A 25043-nucleotide genomic window follows, 5' to 3' on the forward strand; every position below is an offset into this window, starting at 1 on the left:
CTGCAGGCAGTAGCGAGGACCTCCACCTCCAGGTGAAGCTGAAACCCTTCACATGACTTCATCGGGGCTTCTCAAAACTGCGCTGCACTAGCAGGCACTCTGCCTGCACCTGGCGCTTCTCCACCTGCGCGCCCCATGAGTGGATGTCACCGCATTTTGTTTATTCTTTTTTAAGATCTATCTATTTACGTACTTTATGTGCATGAGTGTTTTGTCTGCATGTGCATTTGCATACCAGAAGAGGGCATTGGACCCCATGGGACCACAGTTATAGATGGTTGCGGATGCTGGAAATTGAACTCAAGACCTCCTGTAGAGCGCTCGTAACCGTTGAGCCATCCCTCCAGCCCCACCACCTCACTTTAAACATGACCGTCACTACCCTCAACCCGAGGCTCCACAGCACTTAGTAGAATTCACGCAGCGCGCGCTGTCACCGTGCAGCCAGCAAGACGCCACCCCCGGTTGGCCCCGCCTCACGCTGTCCGGAAACGCTCGCAGCTGCACTGGAACACCGGAAAAGGACCCTCGCTCGCTCTTCAAACCCAACACCACACACATAGTATTGCGCACGCGCAGTCTCTGCGCCTGCGCACTCGTCCTTCTCCGCTCACAAGCCTCAGCGCGCAGGCGCAGTCGGACGGCTCTCGGTTGAGAAGGTGCGGCCGCTGCGCGGGAGGTAGGAGGAGCCGGGCATCGGGCTGGTGACCCGGCGGGGGTGTGGGGCCTGTCAGTTCCCGCGGTTTCCCTTCTCGTGCGAGCCCGGTCGGCGTCTGTCTCGTCCGTCGGCGCCCCCGGCCATTGAGTGGCAGGAGCTGTGCTCGGTAGACAGGGGCAGCGCCCCGGAGGGAGGTGGGGACGGTGCTGTGGCCACCGGACAGCCCAGCGCTCCGAACGGTCTGTCTGGCTTTAGGACGGCCAGGGCGTTTTCCCAGGCAGTCCCCGACTTGGGTCTCCAGTAGAGGTTCGCGGGGAGGCTCCGCCCCGCCCCCCATCCATTCATTCCCTCGTCGCCTGCAGAGAGCTGGCAGTCAGGTAGGGCGCCCGGGAGGCGGAGTGCTCTGCCCTCTGGAAGCTGGCAGCCTGGTGGGGTCCGTTATGTCGTTTAGTAGATATTGGTGGAGCACCTACCGGAGGAGAGGGACGTCTTATGTGGGGCCTCAACACTGATGAAGTGTGAAGTATAAATATCTAGCATGATAAAATTCAGTTTGCTTTTGCCTGATGTCCCGGGCCCTGTGCCTAAGCTCTCTCTCCCAGCAGACCTTTCCCTCTCCCATTGCTCTTCACTCCCACTGTATCAAACTCTTTGTAGTTTGTGAATTCAACAGATAGTTGGGTACCCGACAAGCCACAGAAATTATAAAGTAAATAAAATCTGCATCTAACTGAGGTGTTGAACTTCATTAACAGGTAATTCAGTGACTAAAAGCATAGGATCATGGGACCTGAACTGCACTGCCTAGAATCCCTGCCCTGCCGCTTCAAAACTGTTCCTCATTTAGCTTGTGCCTGATTCCTCGATCTAAAGAAAAGATGACGGTAGATTGTATTACATAGGATTGCTGTAAGGATTAAATGAGTTAAAGATTTAAACAGCACTTGGTGTAGTGTCTGGTACACAAGCATTTAAGAAGTGTTATGCACTGCAAGTGATTATAAACCTTGACAGATGTCGCTATGACAACCATGTGTGACAGTACAGAATGAGGAGGGGGACAGGGCCCATTGAAGGAATAAGGGAAACCCCTAAGATTATTGCATTACTAGATTTGGAATGAATAGATTTCTGCCATTGGGTTATTTAGGGTGGTGTGTGTGTATGTATGTGTGTATGTATGTGCGCGCATGTACGCGGTTGTGTGTGCAGCAAGGTCAGATGAGAATGTTGGGTATACCGCTCTATCACTGTCGGCCTTATCCCCTCCAGACAGGGTCTCTCAGTGAAACCTGGAGCTTGGAATTTTCCAGTGGGCTGGCTAACCATCAAGTTTTGGCAATCCTGTCTCCATCTCTGCTACCTTCTGCCCAGCACTGGCCTTTTGACATGGGTCCTGGATACTTAAACTTGGGTCCTGTGCTTGGTGCAGGAAGCACACTTACCCACTGAACCATCTCCCCAAATCCAGATTATTCAGTCTTGATTTCTGAACCCCAGTGCACTGTGTGCCCCAGGAAACACTCACGCCCACTGGTCGAACCTTTGCATGCAGGCGGTGTAGCGAGCCCCTGTGGACTAAGGACAGAAAAGAGTGGCCTTTGTGCTCTCCTGGGTATACAAGGACACACCCTTTATCTCTTTATTCCAGTCATTTTGCAACATTTGGTGACAGCCTCATCATCTGAGAAAACAATAGCTGGGGTCTGAGGCCACTATGGGGAGATGAGCTCCCTGTAGTTGGGGACATTTATTTAGTAGCAGCTGCCCTTTGTTTTTCTCCAAATTTCAATAAAAAACATACTCTCGAGATACACATTTTTTTTTCCTGCCTGGAGACTTTGTATTGGCAGGCTTCTAGGTGTGCATTCGTGTGTGTGTGTGTGTGTGTGTGTGTGTGTGATGTGCTCTGTGCTGGGTCATACTGTGGGACTTCCATCCAGGCTGTGCCTTGGAGATTTTTCCCATAGCCTACATGCTCTTGTACCTTCCTGGAAGAAATGACATAAAGTAGCAGTGCTGTCTAATTATACTTAGATGCTTTTGGTTTTCCACAGATACGAAATTAAATGAACCCATACCCTTTATCACCATGGAGATCGTGGAGAATCAGTTCACATGTGCTGTGTCTCAGAGGCAGCAGCTGGACAGCAACATACTCTCTCCCTTGTGAACATTAACAGGGAATTTTAAAAACATGTTTAACTATGGGTTCAAATTGAAGAACATTTAAGTCATTATGGAAAGGAAAGCAGTTGTGCAAAGTCTCCAAGTAAATCAGGGAGAAGAGGAGCCCTAGTGTGGTAAGACCGAAGCAAGCTTATTCACGAGTGTCTCCTCTGTGGACATGTTTCCAGATTGCTCTTCACTCCCCTAAAGACAAACCTGAAAACCTCAAAGCGGGTCAAACGATGGATGAGTCAGATGATGATTTCAAAGAACTCTGTGCCAGCTTTTTCCAAAGGGTGAGAAAAAATGCAACCAAAGAAGTGTCAGGAGAAAGGAAGAAGCCGAAGACCGCTGGAAGCTCTCAGAAGAGAGGCACACTGAAAGAAACCAGCCAAGCTGCCGCCAGGAGCAAAAGCCTTCAAGGCTCTTCAGAGAAGAAACCTCGATCAGGCAGCCAGGCCTCTAGGACTAAAAAGCAAGGGGCACCCAAATCCCAAGAAGGGGACCCAGATCTCCCTGTGCATGGAAAGGGCGGTGTCCTTGCTCCTGCCCCACAGCCTGTGTTGTGTGAGAGAGCACAGAGCATTCAGACAGGTAACCAGCAGGGCCACTGGGACCCACTGCCAGATCTGGTTCTGGAGAGCGAATCACGTGATGTGTGCTCCTGTAAACCAAGGCTCAGAAAACTTGCTGTAAAAGGGCAGGTGGCATATACCTCTAATCCCAGCATTCAGGAGGCAGGGGCTGAGTGAGGCCAGCCTGGTCTACATACTGAGTTCTGGGACAGCCATGGCTATGTAAAGAGATCCTATCTCAAACAAAACAAAAAGTCAGAGAATAAATACTTTGTTTTTACAGATCATATAGTTTGTGCAGCAACTGCAGTTGGCTCTCTTCATCTATGGGTTCACCCTCTGTCACATGGTCAACATTTGAGGAAAGAAATAGGCTGTGCTTAATGTCTTTTTTTCTCTCTCTTTTTTTTTTGTTTGTCTTTATTTCCTAGCAATACAGTGTAGCGACTATTTGTGCAGCATTTACTGTGTAATGGGTGTTATATTAATCTGTAGCTGAATTAAAGCATACTAGGTGTACACAGGTTAAATGCAGATAGTGTACTTTGTCTTTATGGGTTTTTTGTTTTGGTTTTTTGAGACAGGGTGTCTCTGTTTAACAGCCCTGGCCCGCCTTAGAATTAGCTCTGTAGACCAGCCTGGCCTTGAACTCACAGAGATCCTAGACTGATCTCCCCTAGGCACAGAGGCCAGCTGTTCTTAATGGTCTGCTGTAGCGCGAGACCAGCTATTGATGATGTGGACGTGGAGGGTGTGGCCTTGTGACAGTATAAAGCAAGGCCAGCCCTGGGACCACAGTTTGTGCAACCTTTGTGAGTTTCCTGTGATATGTTTAGGAGCTCTGTGCTCCGTTTGCCGTAGATGTTTATGAAGTCAACAGTAGTCATGTCAGCCTAAAAATAATGGTGCTTTTTGTATTTTTGTGAATTAATTCTAAGGTAGGTGGGTTGGGATGGGTCAGACAATTTGGTTAGCTGAGGAGGCTTTCAGAGGGTGCACTACAGGTTCAGGTTCCCTGCCCTGTCACCCTTGGCATCCTCAGCCGTGTGCTTGCTATAGCTACCCTCTTCACACAGAACTGAAACCAGCCTCGCACGTGTGATGTGTTCTTCAGGCTTCTGATTTCTGTTTCTGATTCCCTCACCTCTGTGTCCTCAAAAACACTTTTCTAGCGTGGGTGCAGAGTCTTTCAGCAGTGGTGGTAAAGTCTGAGCCACTGGAGACCGCTGAAGGCCCGTGGAAAGCTGCCCAGGTGCTCTGAGCGCTCGTACTCCCTTTGTGCAGCTGGTGAAAGCGCCACGTGATTTGCACCTACATAGTGCGAAATTGGCTTGTAGCTTCGGGGGTTCCTGAATCCCCACGGAAGGCCATAGATGAATCTCAAGTTAAAGAATTGGACTAGAAAGAGACAAACACTTGTCATTATTATTTCTTTGATAAGAGCTTTATTGAGGTATTACTCAGATTCTATAATTTTACTCTTAAAGTGTACAGCTTAGTGTTTTTGTACATTCAGAGTGTGCAACCCCCACTACCACCACCTAGCTTGAGAGTATTTGCACCACCCTCTGAGCTCATCAGCAGTCCCTGGACCCCGTCTCCCGCCACTGCTGGGTCTCCCGCCACAGTGCGCGGGCGAGTGAGTCAGGTGAAGCCTGAACTGGCTGGTAAAGGCGTTTTGGATTTGAGTCCGACCTGAAGGACAAATGCTCTGCATATTTTCCTCCTGCCAGAGAGTGCTCCCAATGGCGGCTCCCAGCCCCTTCCGTCCTGCTTCACCACGACTGCCGTGCCAAGTCCCTCCAAACCCAGAGCCTCGGAGCTGGTTCTCCAACGGATGAAGCAGTTCAAGAGAGCAGACCCTGAGCGCTTGCGGCATGCTTCAGAAGACTCCTCCCTAAAGACCACACTGGAAGAAAATGTCCCGAGGAGCCCTCAAGCGGAGATGGTGGCAGAAAACGGTATGGTGAGCGTGTTCTGCTTCCTAAGACAACACTGTAAGAAAGGGAGACAGAAGGAGCCTGTTGGCCTCATTTCTGTACACAGGTATCCTGTCTGTGTTTATCTCACCCCTCACTGGAGCTAGCCAAAGAACGAATGTCCCTGTAAAAACTATTTATTACTTTTAATTATGTGTATGTATGTGTCTATATGGGTGTATGTACACGGGAGTGCAGTATCTGTGGAGATCAGAAGTGTAGGCGGGGTTTTCCTGTGCGGGCAGCTGCTCCCCAATAACCACTCAGAAGCTTAATATTAATTGCAAATAAATGCTCGGCCGATAGCTGAGGCTTGTTACTAGTTAACTCTTACATTTAAATTAACCCATATTTCTTATCTATGCTTTGCCACACAACTTGGTTCCATTTCCCAGTATGGCACGCCCATCTTGCTTCTCTTTACGTCTGCTGGCGACTCCCCAGCTCCACCCTTCTTCCTCCCAGCATCCTCAGTTGGCTCTCCCACCTAACCTTATCCTGTTCAGCTATTGACCAGTCAGCTTCTTTATTAAACCACTCTGAGTGACAAATCTCCACAGTGCACAAAAGGATTACTCTACCACACAGAAGAAGAGTATGTTGGATCCCCTGGAGCTGGAGTTGCAGGCAGTTGTGAGCTGTCTGACATGGGTACTGGGCGGCAAACTCTGGTTCTGCAAGAGCACTACGCACCCATCACTGCTGAACTCTCTCTTTAGCTCCTAGTTTCTTACATGGTTTCACGTCCTTCTCATTCCCATTCCCCTCCTTTTATTATGAAATTATTCTTTTACAGGAAGGTTTTTTTTTTATTTTTTTTTAACCACAGTAGGGGCTGAGGAAATGGCAGAGTGTGTAAAATGTAAACACAAGGACTTGAATTCAAATCCCCAGCATCTATGGCTGGGTGTGATGGTGTGCGCTATTCCCTAATACTGGAGAGATAGACAGGCTGATCCCTGGAAAGGTAGAAAGCGATAGAAGACACCTAATGTTGGCTCTGGCCTCCGCATGTGCGCGCACGCGCGCTCACACACACACACGCACACAATCAAAACAAAGCCAGGTGTTGGTGATTCACGCAATTAATCCCAACACTCAGGAGGCAGGTGGATCTCTGTGAATTCCAGGCCAACCTGCTCTACAAAGTAAGTTCCAGGACAGCCAGTACTCTCACATAGAAACCCTATCTCAAAAAACCAAAAAAAACCAAAAACCTAAAGAAATGTTCCTTTATGCCAATACTCAACCTTCCTAGCATTGTGACCCTTTAATACAGTTCCTCATGTTGTGTTGACCTCAACCATAAAATTATTTCTATTTTATAATTAATTTTACTACTGTTACGAATTGTAATGTAAATATATGATCTGCACCCCTAGGTTGAGAAAGGTAGCGAAAGGCAGCTTTATACACTCTACCTAGATTTAACAGTTGTAACATTTAGCCACAGACATACTTTTTTGTTTTTTGACATCATTTTTTTGGTCTCTTAAGACATGGTTTCTCTGTCCTGGAACTCACTATGTAGACCACGCTGGCCTCGAACTCACAGAGATCCACCTGCCTCTGTCTCCCTAGTGCTAGGATTAAAGGCGTGCGCCACCACTCTCCAGGTCGTTTTTCTCATCTTAATTAGCTTCGTTCATGATTCTGGAATTGGGCAGCAGACTAGACCCAGAACGGTTCCCGATGCTCCTGCCGTACGTATTTCTCTATACTTACCAGTGACGTCAGTGATGGCGTGACATCAAGGACGTGCCACCCTTAGGTTTTCTCGCATAAGCACAATACCATCATTATACCTAAATTCATAACAGTTCCCTAGTTGTCCATGCTATCTTTTGTAGCTTGTTTTTTTTCCTGATCAAAGTTCACATGCTGTGTATTGCTTTAGCTCCAATAGTTTTTTGGGGTGGGATTCAGACAAGATTTTTGCTATGTAGCTCTAGAATTCACTATGTAAACCAAGCTGGCCTTGAACTCAGGGTTAATCCTTATACCTCTAACCCCATCTCCAGTATTAGTATTATAGGCTCCAGTGTCATACCCAGCTCTGAATAAAATCTTTTTAGTTTATTTATTTTTTACTTTTTTATTTTTTGGTTTTTTCGAGACAGGATTTCTCTGTGGTTTTGGAGCCTGTCCTGGAACTAGCTCTTGTAGACCAGGTTGGTCTCGAACTCACAGAGATCCGCCTACCTCTGCCTCCCGAGTGCTGGGATTAAAGGTGTGCGCCACCACCACCCAGCTTTTAGTTTAGATTGTAGAATAGTTCCCAACTTTTTTTACATTAACTTTTGAAAAGTCTAGACTAATTACTTGGCTCATAATTTGCCACATTTGGGTTTGCTTGATTATTTGTTTATGCCATCATTTCGTCTCTTCCCCGTCCCTTGTATTTTAGGTATACTGTGAGTGAGTCAGAGGTCTGACCAGCTCGGGGTTAAATGGCCTGGCCTCCACTTTACAAAGGGGCTGTGAACTCTGTGTTCCTAGAGGCTCATACTGTCAGGTGATCCTCTAAGCGGCATGGCTCTCATCTCTGCTGAATATGTACAGAAGGTTTAGGTAAAAGGCTCACTGGATAGAGTGCCTACCACATCAGCATGAGGGCCAGAGTCGGATCCTCAGCACCCACATCATAGCTGAGCACATATGGGCCCCCCTGAAATCTCAGGCCTTGGGAGACCGATACAGGATGTCACTGGGGCCGACTGGACAGCTAGACTAGCTGAACTGATGAGCCCAGGTATAGAAAAAATCCTGCTGCACTAAGAGTGATCAAGTGACCAATGTCAACTTGTGTGCTCACTCTAAAGTAAAGGAGCAGCTAGAAACACTACTGGAGGATCCATAGCTAATAACAATGGGGTCTCTGGGTGCTGTATTTGCTGTCATGACTTTGAGAGCCCAAAGGATTCTCAGCCTGCAATGATTGGACATCTTGTTGAGTCTTCAGTCCTTTTGGCATGTGGTGGCAGGAATTAATATACACCATCCCTTTGTTTAGGAAAAAGAGGAGCTGGGTGTGGGCTGTACTTCAGTGGTACAGTTTATCATATGTGAAGTCCTGGGTTTGATCTCTAATAACTCAAAAGAAATAAGGCACCAAAATAAAGCTGTGCTGTTTTTGAACTAGTGGCAGGAGTGGTAGACTGAAGTGATGGTCATGACCTGGCAGAGCTCATATTCTGTGAAATACTGCATGTAAGCAGAGACTGCTGTTTCGTTCCTGGCCTCCCAGACTGAATAATCACACAAAAACTATGTTCGTTACAACACTGTTTGGCCAACAACTCAGGCATCTTTCTAGCTTATCTCTTATATCTTAAATTAACCCATTCTATTAATATGTGTATTGCCATGAGGCTGTGATTTACTAGCAAAGGTTCTTGGTATCTTGCCAAAGCATGCATTTTAACAAGCTTCAGGTAATCTTCATGCACGCTGAAGTAGGAAAGAGCTGTTCCAAGAGTCCCCCGCCCAGTGCCCACTCTCCCTAGGCTGCGCCTCTAAACAGGCGTGCAGAGTGGTGCTAGGTTTTAGTTTCTTGTATTTGCCTAGTGCCCATGATACTCGAGCTGTAGATAAGGCAAAGGGGTAAAGGTCACGGCGCCTGTCTGTTCTCATGGATCTGGATGCTTACCCACTCCACAGAGTCTAAGGCAAGGCTCCATGCCACAGACAGCGATGCTGCTATGGCCCTGGCCTTACAGCAGGAGTTCAGAAAGGAGGAAGCATCTTCACGTCATGACAGCTTGGAGGAGAAGGGGTTGTTCTTCTGCCAGATGTGTCAGAAAAACCTCTCTGCGATGAATGTGACCCGGAGGGAGCAGCATGTGAACAGGTAGGAGCAGCAGGGCTGTCCCAACTCCAGGACACCTGATAGCATCAGTGGGAGTGTTGACACCTTTCATGAGGACAGCACCTCAGTTTCGTTGATGTACCCCTCTTCCTAAGCACCCGCTGAGATACAAGCCCCATGCTGTCTTTCATCCACTGGAAGGGCACAAGTCCTTGGCTTCTCTGCACGTGTTGCCTCCGTCTGTTTTGGGTTACTTCATCACCTCCAATGGGAGCGTCCTCCCCCTTGGAAGTCACTGTGCTGCCCCCACCCTCATTCTTCTAATAGCTGCTTCCTGTGCACTCACGTGTGGAACCCACAGTGTCTGTCCTGTGTCCATCCTGCACTTAGCCATGTTTGCAGAGCTCATCTCTGTGTCAGAGTGTCGCTCTCCAGCACCACTCTGTCTATGGCTGAACAGTGAGCCATGGTGTGGACAGAACACAGTTACTTCATCCATGCCAGACCTGTGGGTTTCCACCTCATGGCTTTTACAGGAGTGCTGCTGTGAACACACGGTTCATGGATTTGTTTGAACACTTGTTTTCATTTCCTTGGGACTTTTACTTGAGAGTGAAATTGTTGGATTGTAAGGTAAGCCCTCAGTTTCTTCAGGCACCTTTGCTCACACTCATTTAAAGCTCATGTCTGAGGCTGACTTCTAGGAGACATGCAGCACCAGCTCTGGGGAACGATGATGTAGATGAAGCACTTGCTGTAGTCCTTGTTACTTGAGAAGTTGTTTTGTATTTACTGACTTCCTGCAGATGCCTTGATGAGGCAGAAAAGGCACTGAGACCTGCTCCTCCTCAGATCCCTGATTGTCCAATATGTGGTAAACCATTCCTCACCTCCAAGAGCCGAATGAGTCACTTGAAGCAGTGTGCAGTGAAGATGGAGGTGGGTCCCCAGCTCCTGCTCCAGGCTGTGAGGCTACAGACTGCTCAGCCTGAGGGGGGCAGCAGCCCTCCAGTACCCAGGTAAGACAGATGAAGGAGCCAAATAATGGTCTTTTCACTCCAGTTAGACTTTCCCTGAAAAGCTGCTTACAGTGTTAGGGAGAACCAGCTCTCTTTTGGATTCTGGAATGAAACAATTCAGGAAATTGAGCATGGTCAAAAAAAAGATTAAGGAGCACAAGGATTTTGCATGTATGTGGAATCACCCATGCAAAGAATTGCTACTGCTCTCTTGATCCTTTCTGCAGTGTTGCCAGTCCCATAATCCTACAGTGACCACTCCAGAGCTTATAAGAGTTTGGTATTTGCTTTACTTCCCTGTTTTGGTTGTACAGCATGTTTCTGTCTTAGTGTAGCTGCATTTTCATACTGTTAATCAGACTGTTCAGCCCCGTCCAGAGTTGACTAGGCAGAACCTCAAGACTATCTGTTATTCTGTGAGAATCCAATAGAATGGTTTTTGTTTATATTCACCCCACTCTTTCCCCTAGAAATGTATTTTTGAATTGCATGAATTGATGCTTATATATTAAAATAGGAGATTCCCCTAGCATGAATTGATGCTTATGTATTAAAATAGGAGACTCCCCTAGCACGAATTGATGCTTATGTATTAAAATAGGAGACTCCCCTAGCCGCTGGGAAGCCGTCCTCAGCATGCAGATCCCAGGGATGCAGGCAGCAGAGGATCAGCTCTGTCCCCTGTTCCTGAGCTGAGGACATCTAAGTTGACCCCTAACTTTACAGACTTTTGTGGGAAGCTCTTTATCCTAGTCACTACCATGCACATGGGTTATCAGCTGCTGGGCTGGGCCACAGCTGAGATCACAGTGGGCAGAGGGGGTTCTCCAAGCCAGGGAGTCTACCTACATTTAGTACATCCATACTAGCACTGTAGGACAGAAAGACTTGAGGCCTTAGAATCTAATCTATTGCTTGTATCACAGATTAAACATACATGCTTTTAAAATACCTCCAAATAGTGAAACTAGATGTACATGGGTTCTTCTAGAAGGCTGGTGAGTAGAAAGTTATGAGAATTGAACATCCTCAGGGGACTTTGGACCTTTTCTAAGGGGGCTTTGAACGTTCCTGTGCTGGGATCAAGCCAAGGTATTTGGACTTTGGAATAGTCAGCATTTCATGGCTAGAGAACCATGCTGGTCCGAGTATCTTCTTGCCTTCCTCACTCCTTCCTTGATTTCCCCAAGCCCGAGCCCTGTACAGGTACAGACAGCATCAGGGCTGCTCTTCATGCCTACTTCTTGGCAGCTGGCTGGTGCCCTCTATCCTGCCTGTGGTTAGCTGAGTTAGGAATTGCTTACGGGGCTGGAGAGATGGCTCAGTGGTTAAGAGCATTGCCTGCTCTTCCAAAGGTCCTGAGTTCAATTCCCAGCAACCACATGGTGGCTCACAACCATCTATCTGTAATGAGGTCTAGTGCCCTCTTCTGGCCTGCAGACATACACACAGACAGAATATTGTATACATAACAAATAAATAAATAAATAAATAAATAAATAAATAAATAAATAAATAAAAGAATTAAAAAAAAAAGGAATTGCTTACGTCTTCCAAGACCACACCTGAGAATCTCTGACTTGCCCTGTGTCAGATGAGCTTTTGCAAAAGCCTGAGTTATGTCGCTAGCAGCAGGGCAGGCTCTCCAGAGCTGCTCCCTAGCACACCTCCTCCTTGCCCAGTTGCTGGGGCTCACTCAGACAGTAGATTTTTCTTTCCAGCCAAAGAAGCCTTCACACAAGCCTTCTGCAAGACAGAGAGGGGTCAGCTCTTAGGGCAGCTGCTTCATGGCAGCAGAGTCTGGAGGCCTTGTCGTTTGGCCTTGGATAGAGGTGCTGCTGTCGTTCTCCTGAAGGAGGGACAGGATCCCTCCAACCAGGACTGCCCTGGGAGCATCTGAAGTTTCAGTGGGCAGAACTTGTTCGCTACAGAGAGCCTACTTGGATCTATAGACCACAAGGGTTTAGCCACATCTAGGTGTTTGGGTACCATTGATGGCCAAGAAAGAGCCTGGGCCCTCCAGTGTATGGAGTTGCTAAATTTCTAGGTTAGGGCCGAATGAGCTCACAACAAATAAAATCAGCACAGTGAAAGCCCAAGCAATTGTTGGCTCATTGCAATGGGGCAGACACATCCATCTTTTGTCTCCTGTAAGATTGAAGAGGCCCTCGCTGACCTTTGTGGTCATCTTTTAACTTCAGCAACCATGTTGGAGGTTTGAAACGGAAAGGAGCCGTCGTCAAGAAGGAGCCACAGAAGAGGCGGAAGGCCAATAAGCCCGAGGCTCCATCTGAAGATCTGCTGGTGGCCATGGCTCTGTCTCGCTCTGAGATGGAGCAGTGTCCAGTTGTGCCCCCACTCAGACTGGAAAATGCGTTTTCTCAGAAGATACGGCTAGGAGCAGGTACGTGTGGCTGGGGCAGAGGCCTGGGGAGAGCTTGGTGCCCGGTTGCTGGGTGAGAGTTATGGCAGCTGCTGGGATGAACGGTCAGAGCCACTTCTGACTGAGCCGCTTCTGTTTCTCTCTAGAGAAGAAAAGTCGCAGGAAGAAGCCCCCAGTGTGTCCCCCACAGTTGTTAACTCAGGACTTTGAGACCACAAGTAGACAGATTGAGGATCGCGTCGCCCAGCTCCTTTCAGAAGAAGTGGAACTAGCCTGTACCCCGCCACTTCCTGCCAGCAAGATTTTAAAGGAAGAATTGGGGCATGCGGGCTGGCGTCTGCAGCTGCCTGCAGGAAAGCGGAATTTTCTGTGGGAGTGCAGTGGCCTCACAGGAGCCTGGGCTGAGGAGTCTTTCTATACAGCAGGCCTGGTCCCTCCAGCGGTGTCCCCATGGCCTCCCAGGGTGAGCCTGCTCCTCATAACACACATGGGTGGGCTTTGGAGAGAGGCGGATAGTCTAGAAATGCAACCAGATACTGGGACTGGATGAGGAGAAGTCCAGTAGATAGAATGGGGAGGAAGCAGCAGAGCATTGGCTATGCCTCATGCCTCTCAGTAGCAGCTCGGCAGCGCTTCTGCCGAAAAAAAGGACTTTGGTTCCCTACATTTAAAACATTGCTAGAAAGCTTGTTTAAAATGTGAAGTCCAGGTCCACCCATATCCAGGTATTAACTGAGACAGAGCCTTGGAACCTAGGTCCTGAATACATACTTGAGACGGTTCTGCTGAAGGTGGTCCTGCATTGGTCCAGCCTTGGCCATGTAAAGGACATGAAGTGGGCTGCCAGTTTCTGCCGACCCTTCTTCTGTACACTTGGAGGCACCAGGTAGACCTGAGCCATGACAAAAGCTGCCAACACTGCAGGTTCCTGGCTATGACTGGCTGTGACTGGTCTCCCTTGAGGGCCCTGTCCTATCTGCAACTTTAGATGTAGCTCTGCATGTGTAGGTGGCTGCAGCAGAACGTGTCGGTGACAATAACCAGTCACTTTCAACTTCCTTCAGGAACGTGAGGTGTCACTGGAGCTGCCTAAGCAGCAAGAGCCAAGTACCCAAAGGCCCCCTGCTTTCCACAGCAGCCCTCCCATAAGCCACAGCCCCAAGAGCCAGCCGCTGTTCTCCAGTCAGAGGGAGCACCAAGCTCTTCAGGATCTTGTAGACTTGGCAGAGGAGGGGATGAGCACCAGCCCGTGGTCCAGCAGTCTGGGAGCACCCACAGGTGAGACGCTGGGTGGGGTGCTGGGCGGCTGTGCTCGTCTCAGCTCAGTGTCTGTCCTCGGACGTGGGTGTGATGCAGAGCGGTTGTGTGTCTCACCATCTTTCCTAAACTCCAGCCAAAGACGGAGCTGCTTGGGCCAGTCCTGTCTGTTTTACAGTCCTTCTACTTCTCTGTCAGGGAGATGGGTAGAAATAATTGGGGGAGGGTTACTTTAAGTGAAGATGTCCTCAAATAATGTGTCCAGCCAAGCCTTGGACTGACACTGCCTGCTTGGGAGGTGACATCCCTTTAATCTATAAATCTGTCTCTCAGGGTTGGACTTGGAACCCAACAGTCTTCCACTGACTGGGTTTGTACTGCCAACTAAGAAGACCCTTCAGAGGAGTGATCACACCTCCGTAAGTATGAAGACTTCTATGTTGCAAGATAACCTGTCAGTTCAGCCCTGGCTCTGTGGTCTAGTTCCCAAATAACATACCTTAACAACCCTTGGTGGGGCTGAGACCCAGGCCTCCTCTGCTTGGACACTGTGGGTGTCCTCAGCAGCCAGTTCTCAGAGCCAGCTTTGTGGAGGAGTCCAGAGATCATTGGCTCCCTAAGTGACTGCCTCATTCAGGCATCTGTTCTGTATGTTTGGTTTTTAGTGATTTCCTTCATTCATTAAAAACTCACTGTGCCTCTTCTGTATGGATTATGAGGTGGACTCCAACTAACAACCCAATAGATTTTTGTTGGTAACGAATGGCATTGGAAGATGGGTATTTCATCAGGACCTTTTTTCTTTTTTAATTTTTTTAAGTTTTATTTATTTATTTTTTTGAGACAGGGTTTCTTGTAGCTTTGGAGCCTGTCCTGGAACTCAGTCTATAGACCAGTCTGGCCTCAGACTCATAGAGACCCACCTACCTCTGCCTCCCGAGTGCTGTGCTTAAAGGTGTGTGTCACCGCCACGGTCATAAGACCTTCTTATGCAGAGGACCACCTTGGTGATGTCCCTACATGGAGCTAGGAAGTATTGGGTACCAGAACAAATTGGGCTCAGGGTCCTGGTCCTTTACGTCAGGCTACTCTGAGAACCAAGTATCTTGGTGTGTACATGCTTATGAGCTGTGAAGATGTCTGTCTATCACTGTTCCTCCTATCATAGGTCAGGGAACACACCGTAATAGAGAACCTGAGAAAGAAACTAGCATTTGCCATTCTAGTTTGATGAGGTCCTTAATGTAGCCTAGAGGTAGAACCTCATACCTCATGTACACATCCTGGAGAGGAAAGCATGGCCAGGCCCTTGGTCTTCCCTGACACACCTCTCAGTGTGTGAGCTCACTTAGCAAGCAGTGAGCGAGCTAACAACTCTCTTTTCCTCCTGTTCCAGCTCTGCTCCCTTGGGTTGCTGGTGTCTGACTTTGGGACAATGGTCAATAATCCACACCTGAGTGATATCCAGTTCCAGATTGACAGCGGAGAGGTGTTTTATGCCCACAAGTTTGTTCTCTATGCCCGATGCCCACTTCTTATTCAACACGTAAGTATACAGGGTGCTGGCAGCCTGCTTCCTCTCCCTCCTTTTTTTTTTTTTCAGAAAGAAGGTTTTCCTCCTTCCTTTACTAGTATTTGCATCGTTGTGGACTCTCCCAACCTCTCTCTCTCTCTCTCTCTCTCTCTCTCTCTCTCTCTCTCTCTCTCTCTGTTGGAACTTGGGACCCTTTGCCTCAGTCTCCCAAATGCTGAGATTATGAGCTTGAGCCCCCACATGGGAATCCAGCAGACCACTCAGTCTTTGTCAGAAAGTTCTAGACACAGGAGTGTCCAACCTTTAGTACTGCAGTATGATATTATTGTCTGCAAATGCATTGGGCCATATTCATCTTTATCCTGGGACTCATGCAACCCACAGGCCCAAGTCAGACATGCCTAGAGCACGTGATACATCTGTCAAGGGGAAACTAAAGTATTCCTTAGACATCCATCCCCATATGATTTTGGAAACAAAGGTCAAGACTATAGAATCTGGTAAGAAAATACATAAGACTGCCCCCCACCCCATGGATCTCAGGCTGTCTGAGAGGCTAAAGAAGGACCATTGTTCACTCCAAGCTATAATAAACCTCTGTGTTCCCCTGCCTGCAGGTAAACGCTGAAGGCTTCTGTGCTGTGGAGGATGGGGATCTGACCCAGCGCATCCTGCTGAATGATGTGAGCTCTGAGGCTGCCCTGGCATTTCTGAACTATCTCTACATGGCAGACACTGACATGCCTCCCAGCCTGGCCCATGAACTGCGTGCCCTGGCCCTCAGGTTGGGATTGTACTTTGCACACACTCCACAGCCTTTAGAGTTGGTGACATGAATTGAGAGATTGACAGCTCATGCATGGCAGGGTTGTCAAAAGGCCAGGGCTGAGCCTATAAAAATTTCATCATATCTTTTAATCCCAAGTTTGCCCCAGCCACAACCCTGAGCAGTACATGATGGTTAGAGTGGACGCTTGCAGGGGAAATTATACTTGGCTTGGTGAGATGGCAGCTCTGGCCTCAGCACCCTTAGACACACACATAGCATGCAGCTCCTTGATTGTCCCCCATAAGAGTTTCCCAGCATCAGGCAGGCATCCTTCCTTCTAACAGAGCTGAAAACCTCTGGGTAAAGCCTCACCCCTCCCAGGCTGTGTGAATCCCTGGGTGCCTTTCGGAAAAGGAACAACAGCTCAGCGGTGGGGTCTGAGATGTGCTGACTGGTTTTCGGAGCCTTCTGATAGGCGGTCAGCTGGCCTGCCAACAGTTCTGTCTGCTGTGGTTGGGTCTTGAGTGACTCTCAGTGCTGCCTGGTTTTATAGCCATAGCAGCTCCTGTGGTCGCCAGCTCAGCCTAACACTCCTCCACTTTGTCACCAATGGAGTTAAGGCACCATAGGTGCTATTTAGAGCTATAACCAAGTGACCAAGTGTGTTCCTGCACAAGGGGAAAGGCCACGAGAGAAACATCCTGGTACCTCCTCATGAAAGCTGCTCCAGCTACCAGTCCAGGTGCCAGCAAGGCGCCTCTGTACAGAGCGGTGATAATACAGTGTCTCCTCTTGCAGGTTTGGTGTGAGTGACCTTGTTCACCTGTGTGAACAAGTGCCTATCATGACAGACTTGGAGGGAGAGCAACAGGAGGAGAAGGAAAACGAGAATTGCAAAAGCAGAGCCGAGAATTTCCAAGAACTCTTGAGGTCAGTGTGGGCAGATGAGGAGGAGGAAGCAGAGACTTTGGTGAAGCCTGAGCTCTGTGAAGAAGATGGAGAAAAAGTGAATGAGGCAGAAATGGAAGAAATTTATGAATTCGCAGCCACTCAGAGAAAGCTGCTCCAGGCGGAAAGCGCGGCAGACACAGATGAGGACACAATCCGGCTCGGGGAGGACAGTCCAGGTTCTGAGCCTTCCCTGGCAGGTGCTCAGAGTAGCAGGCAGACAGGACAGATGGAGTCATCTGGGCCAATCGACTGGGAAGAGGAAAGAGATTCCCTTCTACCCCAGGACCAGTGCTCGGCCTGGGCAGGGAAAGCAGGGACCCAGGAGGCACTAAAGGAGGCAGCTGGCGAGCCTAGCTCCTGTAGCCCTTCTGAGAGCCAGCAGGTGAGGACTAAAGAGTGCTCACCTTTGCTCCCAACCAAGGCCCGTGATGACAAACAGCTCTTTGCATTAACTCAGAGAGACCCATCTGAGCTGTCCAGAATGACAGCTGGTCACGACGAGCCGAGGGGCAGTGCTAGGGAGAGGCAGGCAGAGGTGGCCTGTTCCCCCTGCTTCCTCCTGTCACAGTCTCCGGTAGGTGGAAGTCCCAGCCAGTCACGGCTTCACTCATATCCCACAAGCAATCTATCCCCGTCGGTGCCCCAGCCACACAGTAGCGTTTCCAAGGCATCGTCCCCAAGCTCACTGTCTCCAGTTACACCAGCTAAGCAGAGAAGGGACAGTACCATTCTCACATTCCTGAGAGAACCGGGCCACCAGAAGGGTAAACGAAGTAGCTCCATGTTGGGACGCAGAAATAGGGGCATCCTGATTTCCCCAGCAAAGTCTCCTCCCATTGACTTGACCCAGTCAGCCCCTGATCCCTTGAGTCCCAGGACCCAGGATCCTCCGTGTCATGTGAAGAAAGAGGATGAGGTTATCCTTTTACTGGATTCGGACGAGGAGCTGGAACTAGAGCACACTAAGACAGAGTTCATTTCTAAGGAGTCCCCAGGAGGAAGGACAGTTCTAGACATTAGCCCCAAGTCCTCTGAACTGTTTTCAGTCATCGATGTCGATGAAGATCAAGAGCATTCCCAAAGCCCACCAAAGAAAGAAGCCGGGCTCCACAGGGAAGAGGAGGGACCGCGGGAGAGTCAGTCTGCTCTGGGAAGCAGAGACATCCCCTGGCTGTTCTGCAGTCAGAAGAACAGCCTGGACGAGGGCATCTCCACAGACACCTCCTGGCTGGTGCCTGCCACTCCGGGGGCCTGCAGGAGTCGTGATCGCTCATCACAGACCCAAATCCTAAGCCTTAAGACCAGGAGCCCGCCAGATGAGACCACTCAGCACATACCCAGGCCTTCCGGAGACCGCAGGCCTGTGCAGGAAGCAGCGCAGAAGCTCTCCGTGATCGTGCCCTATACACTGCCTGTTACTCAGGGAACTCCTGAGAGTGGGCGGCAGGGCTGCAGAAGCCCTTCCCATCCATACTCCAGGTGCCACAAGCCTTCTTTACAGCCATCATGTCCTGCCCCTGATCTTACCAGGTGGCCCCAGAAACACTCATCACCGAGGCCATACCTGCCAAACCAGGCCACAGATGATGAAGTGGTGGAAGTTGGGGACAGTGACGATGAGCAGGAGGTGGCTTCCCATCAAGGAAACAGCAGCCCTGTGCTAGATGGTGACCCCCCAGTCCCCTTGGGTGACTACTGTTGGCATGATGAGCCTCTCTCACCCATTCCAATTGACCACTTGAATCTGGAGCGGACTGGCCCCCTGACCACAAGCAGTCCCAACCATCAGTCCCAGGAGGCGCTGCGTGGTGATGACTGCCACCCCCCAGAACTCCTGGGCAGCACCCCCGTTCGAGGAAGCTCTGGTGCCCTGAGAGAGTCTCAAGAGCAATCTTCACATGCTGCCTCTCCAGGGAGCAGCAAACTGAGTTTCATGAGCCCAGCTCTGTGGGATGACTGGGACGAGGAAGAGCAACACTCTCCAGAGGCCTCGCCGGTGGCCCAGATGCTGAGTGCCGGAGCTCTGAAGCCAGACAGTCCAGAGACACCAAGTGAGTGGCTGTGAGGCCTGAGAGATCTTGTCCTTTCCTCTTAACACTGATGTAGGCGTGGAAGTCTCGGGAGGAAAGCTGGGCTAGCAGTGCTCATCTCTGCAAGACCTCTCCTTTGATCCCCAGACTCTCCTGCAGAGTAGGAGAAGTGGCTGCTCCTAGGATAGACTTCACAGTATCTTCTGTGAGCTCACTTCCAGGACCAGCAGCCAGAGGCGACAGCTGTACCTAAGATTGGGCGAGGTGTGGTTCCCTAAAAAGTTCAGTAATAGGATAAGGCTACAGCTCAGTGGTAGCGTGCAGGGACCCCTTAAATTCAATCCTGTCTCAGCTCGTGAGCAGGTGGAGTTCTGTTGTTTGCCCCAGGCTGTCTTGGGAGCTGAAGCAATACTTTACCTAAACCTCTCAGTTTTGCACCACCTGGCATCTCCATTAATTTTTTAATTTTTTTTTATTTTATGGTCTTTCAAGACAGGGTCTCTTGTAGCCTTAGTTGTCCTGGAACTCGTTCTGTAGACCAGGATGATCTCAAACTCACAGAGATCTGCCTGTCTCTGCCTTCTGAGTACTGGGATTAAAAACATGCAATACTACTGCCTCGTCCCCCAAAGCATTTTTTTTCAATGTAGAAGATATTCTTTTTTTTTACTGATATTTATTGAGCTCTACATTTTTCTCTGCTCTCCTCCCTACCTCTCCCCTCCCCCCTTCAATCCTCCCCCAAGATCCCCATGCTCCCAATTTACTCAGGAGATCTTGTCTTTTTCTACTTTCTACTTCCCATGTAGATTAGATCTATGTAAGTCTCTCTTAGTGTCCTCATTGTTGTCTAAGTTCTCTGGGATTGTGGTTTGTAGGCTGGCTTTCTTTGCTTTATGTTTAAAAACCACCTATGAGTGAGTACATGTGATAATTGCCTTTTTGTGTCTGGGTTACCTCACTCTAATGTTTTCTAGCTCCATCCATTTTCCTGCAAAATTCAAGATGTCGTTATTTTTTTCTGCTGTGTAGTACTCCATTTTGTAAACATACCACATTTTCCTTATCCATTCTTTGGTCAAGGGGAACTTAGGTTGTTTCCCGGTTCTGGCTATGACAAACAAAGCTGCTATGAACATAGTTGAGCACATGTCCTTGTGGCACGATTGAGCATCCTTTGGATATATACCCAAAAGTGGTATTACTGGGTCTTGAGGAAGGTTGTTTCCTAGTTTTCTGAGAAACCATCACACTGACATCCAAAGGGGTTGTAACCAGCTTGCATTCCCACCAGCAATGCAGAAGTGTTCCCTTTTCCCCACAACCTCTCCAGCATAAGTTGTCATCAGTGTTTTTGATCTTGGCCATTCTTACAGGTATAAGATGGAATCTCAGAGTTGTTTTGATTTGCATTTCTCTGATGACTTAGGATATTGAACATTTCCTTAAGTGTCTTTCATCCATTTTAGATTCCTCTGTTGAGAGTTCTTTGTTTAGGTCTGCACTCCATTTTTTTTTAATTGGATTATGTGATCTTTTGGTGTCCAATTTCTTGAGTTCTTTATATATTTTGGAGTTCAGACCTCTGTCTGATGTGGGGTTAGTGAAGATCTTTTCCCATTCTGTAGGCTGTCGTTTTGTCTTGTTGACCGTGTCCTTTGCTTTACAGAAGCTTTTCAGTTTCAGGAGGTCCCATTTATTAATTGTTCATCTCAGTGTCTGTGCTGCTCCCCCAAAGCATTTTTATCTTTTTTTTTAATTATTTAATTTTATGTTCATTGGCGTGAAGGTATCAGATCCCCTGGAACTGGAGTTACAGACAGTTGTGAGCTGCCATGTGGGTGCTGGGAATTGAACCTGTGTCTGCTGGGGGAACAGCTTTGCTCTTAGCTGCTGAGCTATCTCTCACCTACCCCACCCCCAAAGGCATTTTTAAGGGGATTAGTACAATGTATGGTCTTTCATAACTGGCTTCTTAGCACAAGTTTTTCAAGATTCTGCTGCGCTTCATTTATTGCATCTGAATACTGTACCCATCCACCATTAGTGGACATTTGAGTTGTTAGAGTAATCCTGCTTTGTGCAGACAGAATTTCATTTCTGGTAGTTAGGTCCAGGACTGCTGGATCACAGGGTAGCAGTGGTTAGCATTTTGAGGAACTGCCACACATTTTCCCCCAAGATGCTGCTTCATTGTATTCCCCTACGAAGACATGTGTGAAGTGGGTGCTCCAGCTCTCCCTGTCCCCGCCAGCACCGTCCGTGCTTCCTTCCTAGGGCTGCTAAGTGCAATTGTACTGATGGCTCGTGATGCTGGGCATCTTTTATGGATTTAGTGGATGTTTGTGCATCTTCTTTGGAGAGTCGCTTGCCCCAATATTTGTTTATTTATAATTATATTGTCTTCTGTGTGTGCATGCGCACGCAGAGGTCAGGAGGCGACCGGTGTTAGCCCTCTCCTTGCGGTGTCGCATCCGGGATGAACCCAGGTCATCAGGCTCGGGGTGGGCGCCACTCTCCACTCACTGAGCCATCGCAGCAGCCTGCATGGTCTTTTCCTTGTTGAACAGGAGGTTCTGACGTCTAAGCGTGAGAGCTGTCAGTACTGCCGATCATCTGCTGCCGTCACTGCTCGGCAGGCTGCTCTTTCCCAGTTGGTTAGAGCGTGTGCTGGGCTGTTGTTCCAAGAGGCCCCAGAGCCTGCTCCCCGACACTAGTGTTGTGGACATGGCATGGTTCCTCACAATTGCTGTGTGCTCCTCCCAATATGAAGATACAGCTCCAAATGGTGATGGTGCCATTAATGCTGTCCGGGGGCACGGTGTCGATTGGGGTCTGTCATTTCCCATGTGACACTTCCAGGGCAAGAAGTGGTAGCAAATCCATGCCTGTCACACTAATACCTGTGCTTCTCGTGTTTTATCCAGAAGGTGCTAATCGGAAAAAGAACTTGCCCCCCAAAGTGCCTATAACTCCAATGCCCAGGTATTCAATCATGGAGACCCCAGTGCTGAAGAAGGAGCTGGACAGGTTGGTAGTGTTCTTCCAGGCTTCTGCTTCCGTGGTCTCCTGTGAGTAACCAGGCCCAGGAAGTAGAATGACGCAGCACCCCTTCAGGTCTGGGAGATGAGCTGGCCCTGAGCCTGGGAGGGAGGTCCTGCAGGCTGCTCTGCCCAGGGCATGGTTGCTTGGGTGGGTGGGTGCTGGGCCTTTCTTCTCTCCACCAGATCTGAGCTCAAGAAACTAACACCTGAGGGTTATCCTAGGAAATAGGTCTCCATGGTCCATACTGGTAGGCATGGGCCCTAGCCATGCCCTCCAAGTAAGGAGACTTCGTTTTCTAAAACAACGTGGAAACAGTCACATTCCAACAAACACTGCTCTTCAGCATGGTGCCTGGTGAAGTGGCTGCTTCCACCACTGCTGAGAACACTCCGGGACTCTCCAGCGTGGATGTCCTTTAGAGCAAGCTCAGCTGGCATGAACACTCCTGGAAGTCAGGCTGTAACGTTTCTGTCCAATGGAGCCGTGCCTTGCTCTGCAAAAATGGCTGCACCGTTGGACCCTGAAGTCCACCTGTTCCCATGCAGGTTTGGAGTCCGTGCTCTGCCCAAACGCCAGATGGTCCTAAAACTGAAGGAGATTTTCCAGTACACTCACCAGACGCTGGAGTCAGACTCAGAGAATGAAATCCAGTCCTCCCAGCTACCTTGCAGCCCAGAGGTACCTGGTAGCCAGGCGTCTACCACTGAGACCTACAAGCCTTCAAGGTCAGGAAGCTACACCCAGATCAAAGCCACTGCAGGTCTGGGGGCTCAAAGAGCCAAGGGTTCCACTAAGAGCAAGAACCCTCAGCATCGAAAGAAACAGCGCAGTAAAAGTGTTTCCCACCCGAGCAGGTTGCCAGCCGGGGAGCCGCCTGTAGGCCCTATTGGGGACGCCCTGCTCCCAGCCTCCCAGGAGTCCGTGGCCACCTCTGTGGATGGCAGTGACAACTCCTTTAGCTCTCACAGGTAATGGTCATACATGTGTCCTCTGAACGGTGGGCGTGAGAGGGCATCAGGGACACTTAACGGCCAGTGTCCAAAATCCCATTGTTTTCTGGGCCTCTGCAGGAAGCCCACACAGTTTAAAGGTTCACTCCTTGAGTCCCTACAGGCCTTTGAAACTCTGTAACTTCCTTTTATGCTAGAGCTTTCTGGCTAAGAGGGGATCCCACCTAGACTGGGCCAGCCAGGAATCCTGAAACCACAGACCTAGGGGACACCGTCAGGAGTCCTGTCACATGCGAGGCTCAGCAGAGCCCTGAAACTCTCTTTCCCTCAAAGGGGCTCCGGGTCTTAGGGCCATAGAGAGAGGGTGACCAGATCATCATCTGTTCTTTTCAGTTCCTCCTGTGGGTTTGGAGCTGCCCTGGAGTCTGCAGGTGAAGACAAGGACGACGAGGAGGGGGTCAGTGCATCACAGGTTGCCCGCCGGGCCGCAGACACAGAGGAGGCAGTGAGACGCTACATCTGCTCCATGCCTGCCCTGTACAGGAAGGTGCTGACATACCAGCCTCTCGAGCTGGCTGAACTCCAGGCTGAGCTGAAGCAGGAGGGCATTCCTGTGGCTATGGGCAAGCTGCTGGACATCCTCGATGCCCAGTGCATCACCTTCACAACTGCTGCAGCCCGAAAGGAGAAGCTCAAACAGAGGAGACGGCATCCCCTGGGCAGGAAGAAAAAGGACCAGAAATGACAGGCTTCCACCTCAGTAGCTACCTGCCAGAGGGCCTCGCGGGTGTGTCTCAGGACGGCAGCCCGTGTCTCTGGAGTGACATCCCCAGCATACTCTCTGCTCTGTGTCGCCCCTGGATTTAGAGCCAGGTCCTCCCTCCCCCCTTGGACTCAAGCAGGATCCCCATCTTATGTATTCCTGAGAGCAGTGGGCCATACCAGCTGACCAGGACAAGACCCACGCCTTCTTCTCTTGCCTTTTTCTGTCTACTACGCCCAAGCACAGCTGTCCTGGTGACATATTCTGGGATGAGCGTCAGGCCCAGCCTGCCTTCTCAGCATTCAGACCAACCCAGACACCCCAGGGCGGCCTGGACCACCACACCACAGGTGCTCTTCTGACCTGATGCCTGCCCACACCCTTGTCCCTGTCACCAGCATTCTCTAAACAGGACTATGAATAGGGCCCAGCACAACTGTGAAGACCCCCAAAGTAAGCATGTTGTTTGTGGGTTCCTCCCATGTGTGTTAAACCTGTGACCCAGAAGCAGTGTGGACCCTGGGGAGGGCCAAAAAAACCAGACGTTTGGATTTCCATAGCCTGTGAATGTCCTTGTCTGTTTTAAATACCGTGAAGTTGTTTTATATGAGTGCAATAAAAACAAGGCTTTATTTAAAATAAATACTAAGTAAATAAACCTAGATGTTCCTCCCTGTGAAGTTTATGAGACCATGGTGACTTGAGCCCGACAGCTCTGCTGCCCCCAGCGCCTTTGCACACATTCTTACCCCGGGGGCCAGGGCTGCTCATTGCCCGTTTCTCTCCGGTCCTAGGTAACAGGCATAGGACTCAGTTCTTGCTTGTCCATCCACTGTCCCTCTGTTCACACTGGCGGTGCCCTTACAGGCACTAAACTGCAGCTGCTCAGGGAAGCAGACCAGGGACACACACAAGTGGCAGGCTGGTCCTGATGGACCTACTGGTCAGCTTTGCCTTGTCAACACAATGCGTGTACAGTGCTGATCTGCAACTATGCCAGACCACAGGGAAGACCAGCCAGCCTTCTTTAGGAGCTGGGACATGGCTCGGCGATCGAGCACCTGCCTGGCATGCCTAAGGCTCTGGGCTCAGTTCTCAGCCCTGCAACAAGGAGGTGAAGCACCCTTGGGCCCCTAGGCTGACATCAAGGACC

General features: G+C 49.5%; 1 protein-coding gene across 5 annotated transcripts; it reads left to right on the plus strand.

The window, feature by feature from the left end:
* The first annotated feature begins 631 nt into the window (after nt 1-631).
* Nucleotides 632-24511, plus strand: Slx4 (SLX4 structure-specific endonuclease subunit). 5 transcript variants are annotated; one of them, XM_057775601.1, is made up of 16 exons: nt 757-1035; nt 2716-3421; nt 5136-5363; nt 9042-9231; nt 9996-10208; nt 12410-12612; nt 12738-13054; nt 13656-13869; nt 14182-14267; nt 15245-15394; nt 16000-16166; nt 16950-19153; nt 22060-22162; nt 22723-22902; nt 23032-23145; nt 23521-24511. In XM_057775601.1, exons 2-16 carry the CDS (start codon nt 3070-3072, stop codon nt 23870-23872), a joined length of 5073 nt encoding a protein of 1690 aa, XP_057631584.1. In that variant the 5' UTR covers nt 757-1035; nt 2716-3069; the 3' UTR covers nt 23873-24511. The 5 variants fall into 5 exon arrangements, with proteins under 5 accessions (XP_057631582.1, XP_057631583.1, XP_057631584.1 ...); XM_057775599.1 differs by lacking the exon at nt 757-1035 and adding an exon at nt 632-679 and having other exon boundaries at nt 22723-23145; XM_057775600.1 differs by having other exon boundaries at nt 751-824; nt 22723-23145.
* The last annotated feature ends 532 nt before the right edge of the window (nt 24512-25043 follow it).

Source organism: Chionomys nivalis, chromosome 7 (assembly GCF_950005125.1).
Source record: "Chionomys nivalis chromosome 7, mChiNiv1.1, whole genome shotgun sequence".
Taxonomy (NCBI): domain Eukaryota; kingdom Metazoa; phylum Chordata; class Mammalia; order Rodentia; family Cricetidae; genus Chionomys; species Chionomys nivalis.

What these genes read in the sequence shown, in the direction of transcription:
- Slx4 (XM_057775599.1), top strand. Translation starts at nt 3,070, where the DNA reads ATGGATGAGTCAGATGATGATTTCAAAGAACTCTGTGCCAGCTTTTTC. An exon ending in AGCACAGAGCATTCAGACAG is followed by an intron (nt 3,422 to 5,135) that starts GTAACCAGCAGG and finishes TCCTCCTGCCAG; the next exon opens with AGAGTGCTCCCAATGGCGGC. An exon ending in AGGGAGCAGCATGTGAACAG is followed by an intron (nt 9,232 to 9,995) that starts GTAGGAGCAGCA and finishes GACTTCCTGCAG; the next exon opens with ATGCCTTGATGAGGCAGAAA.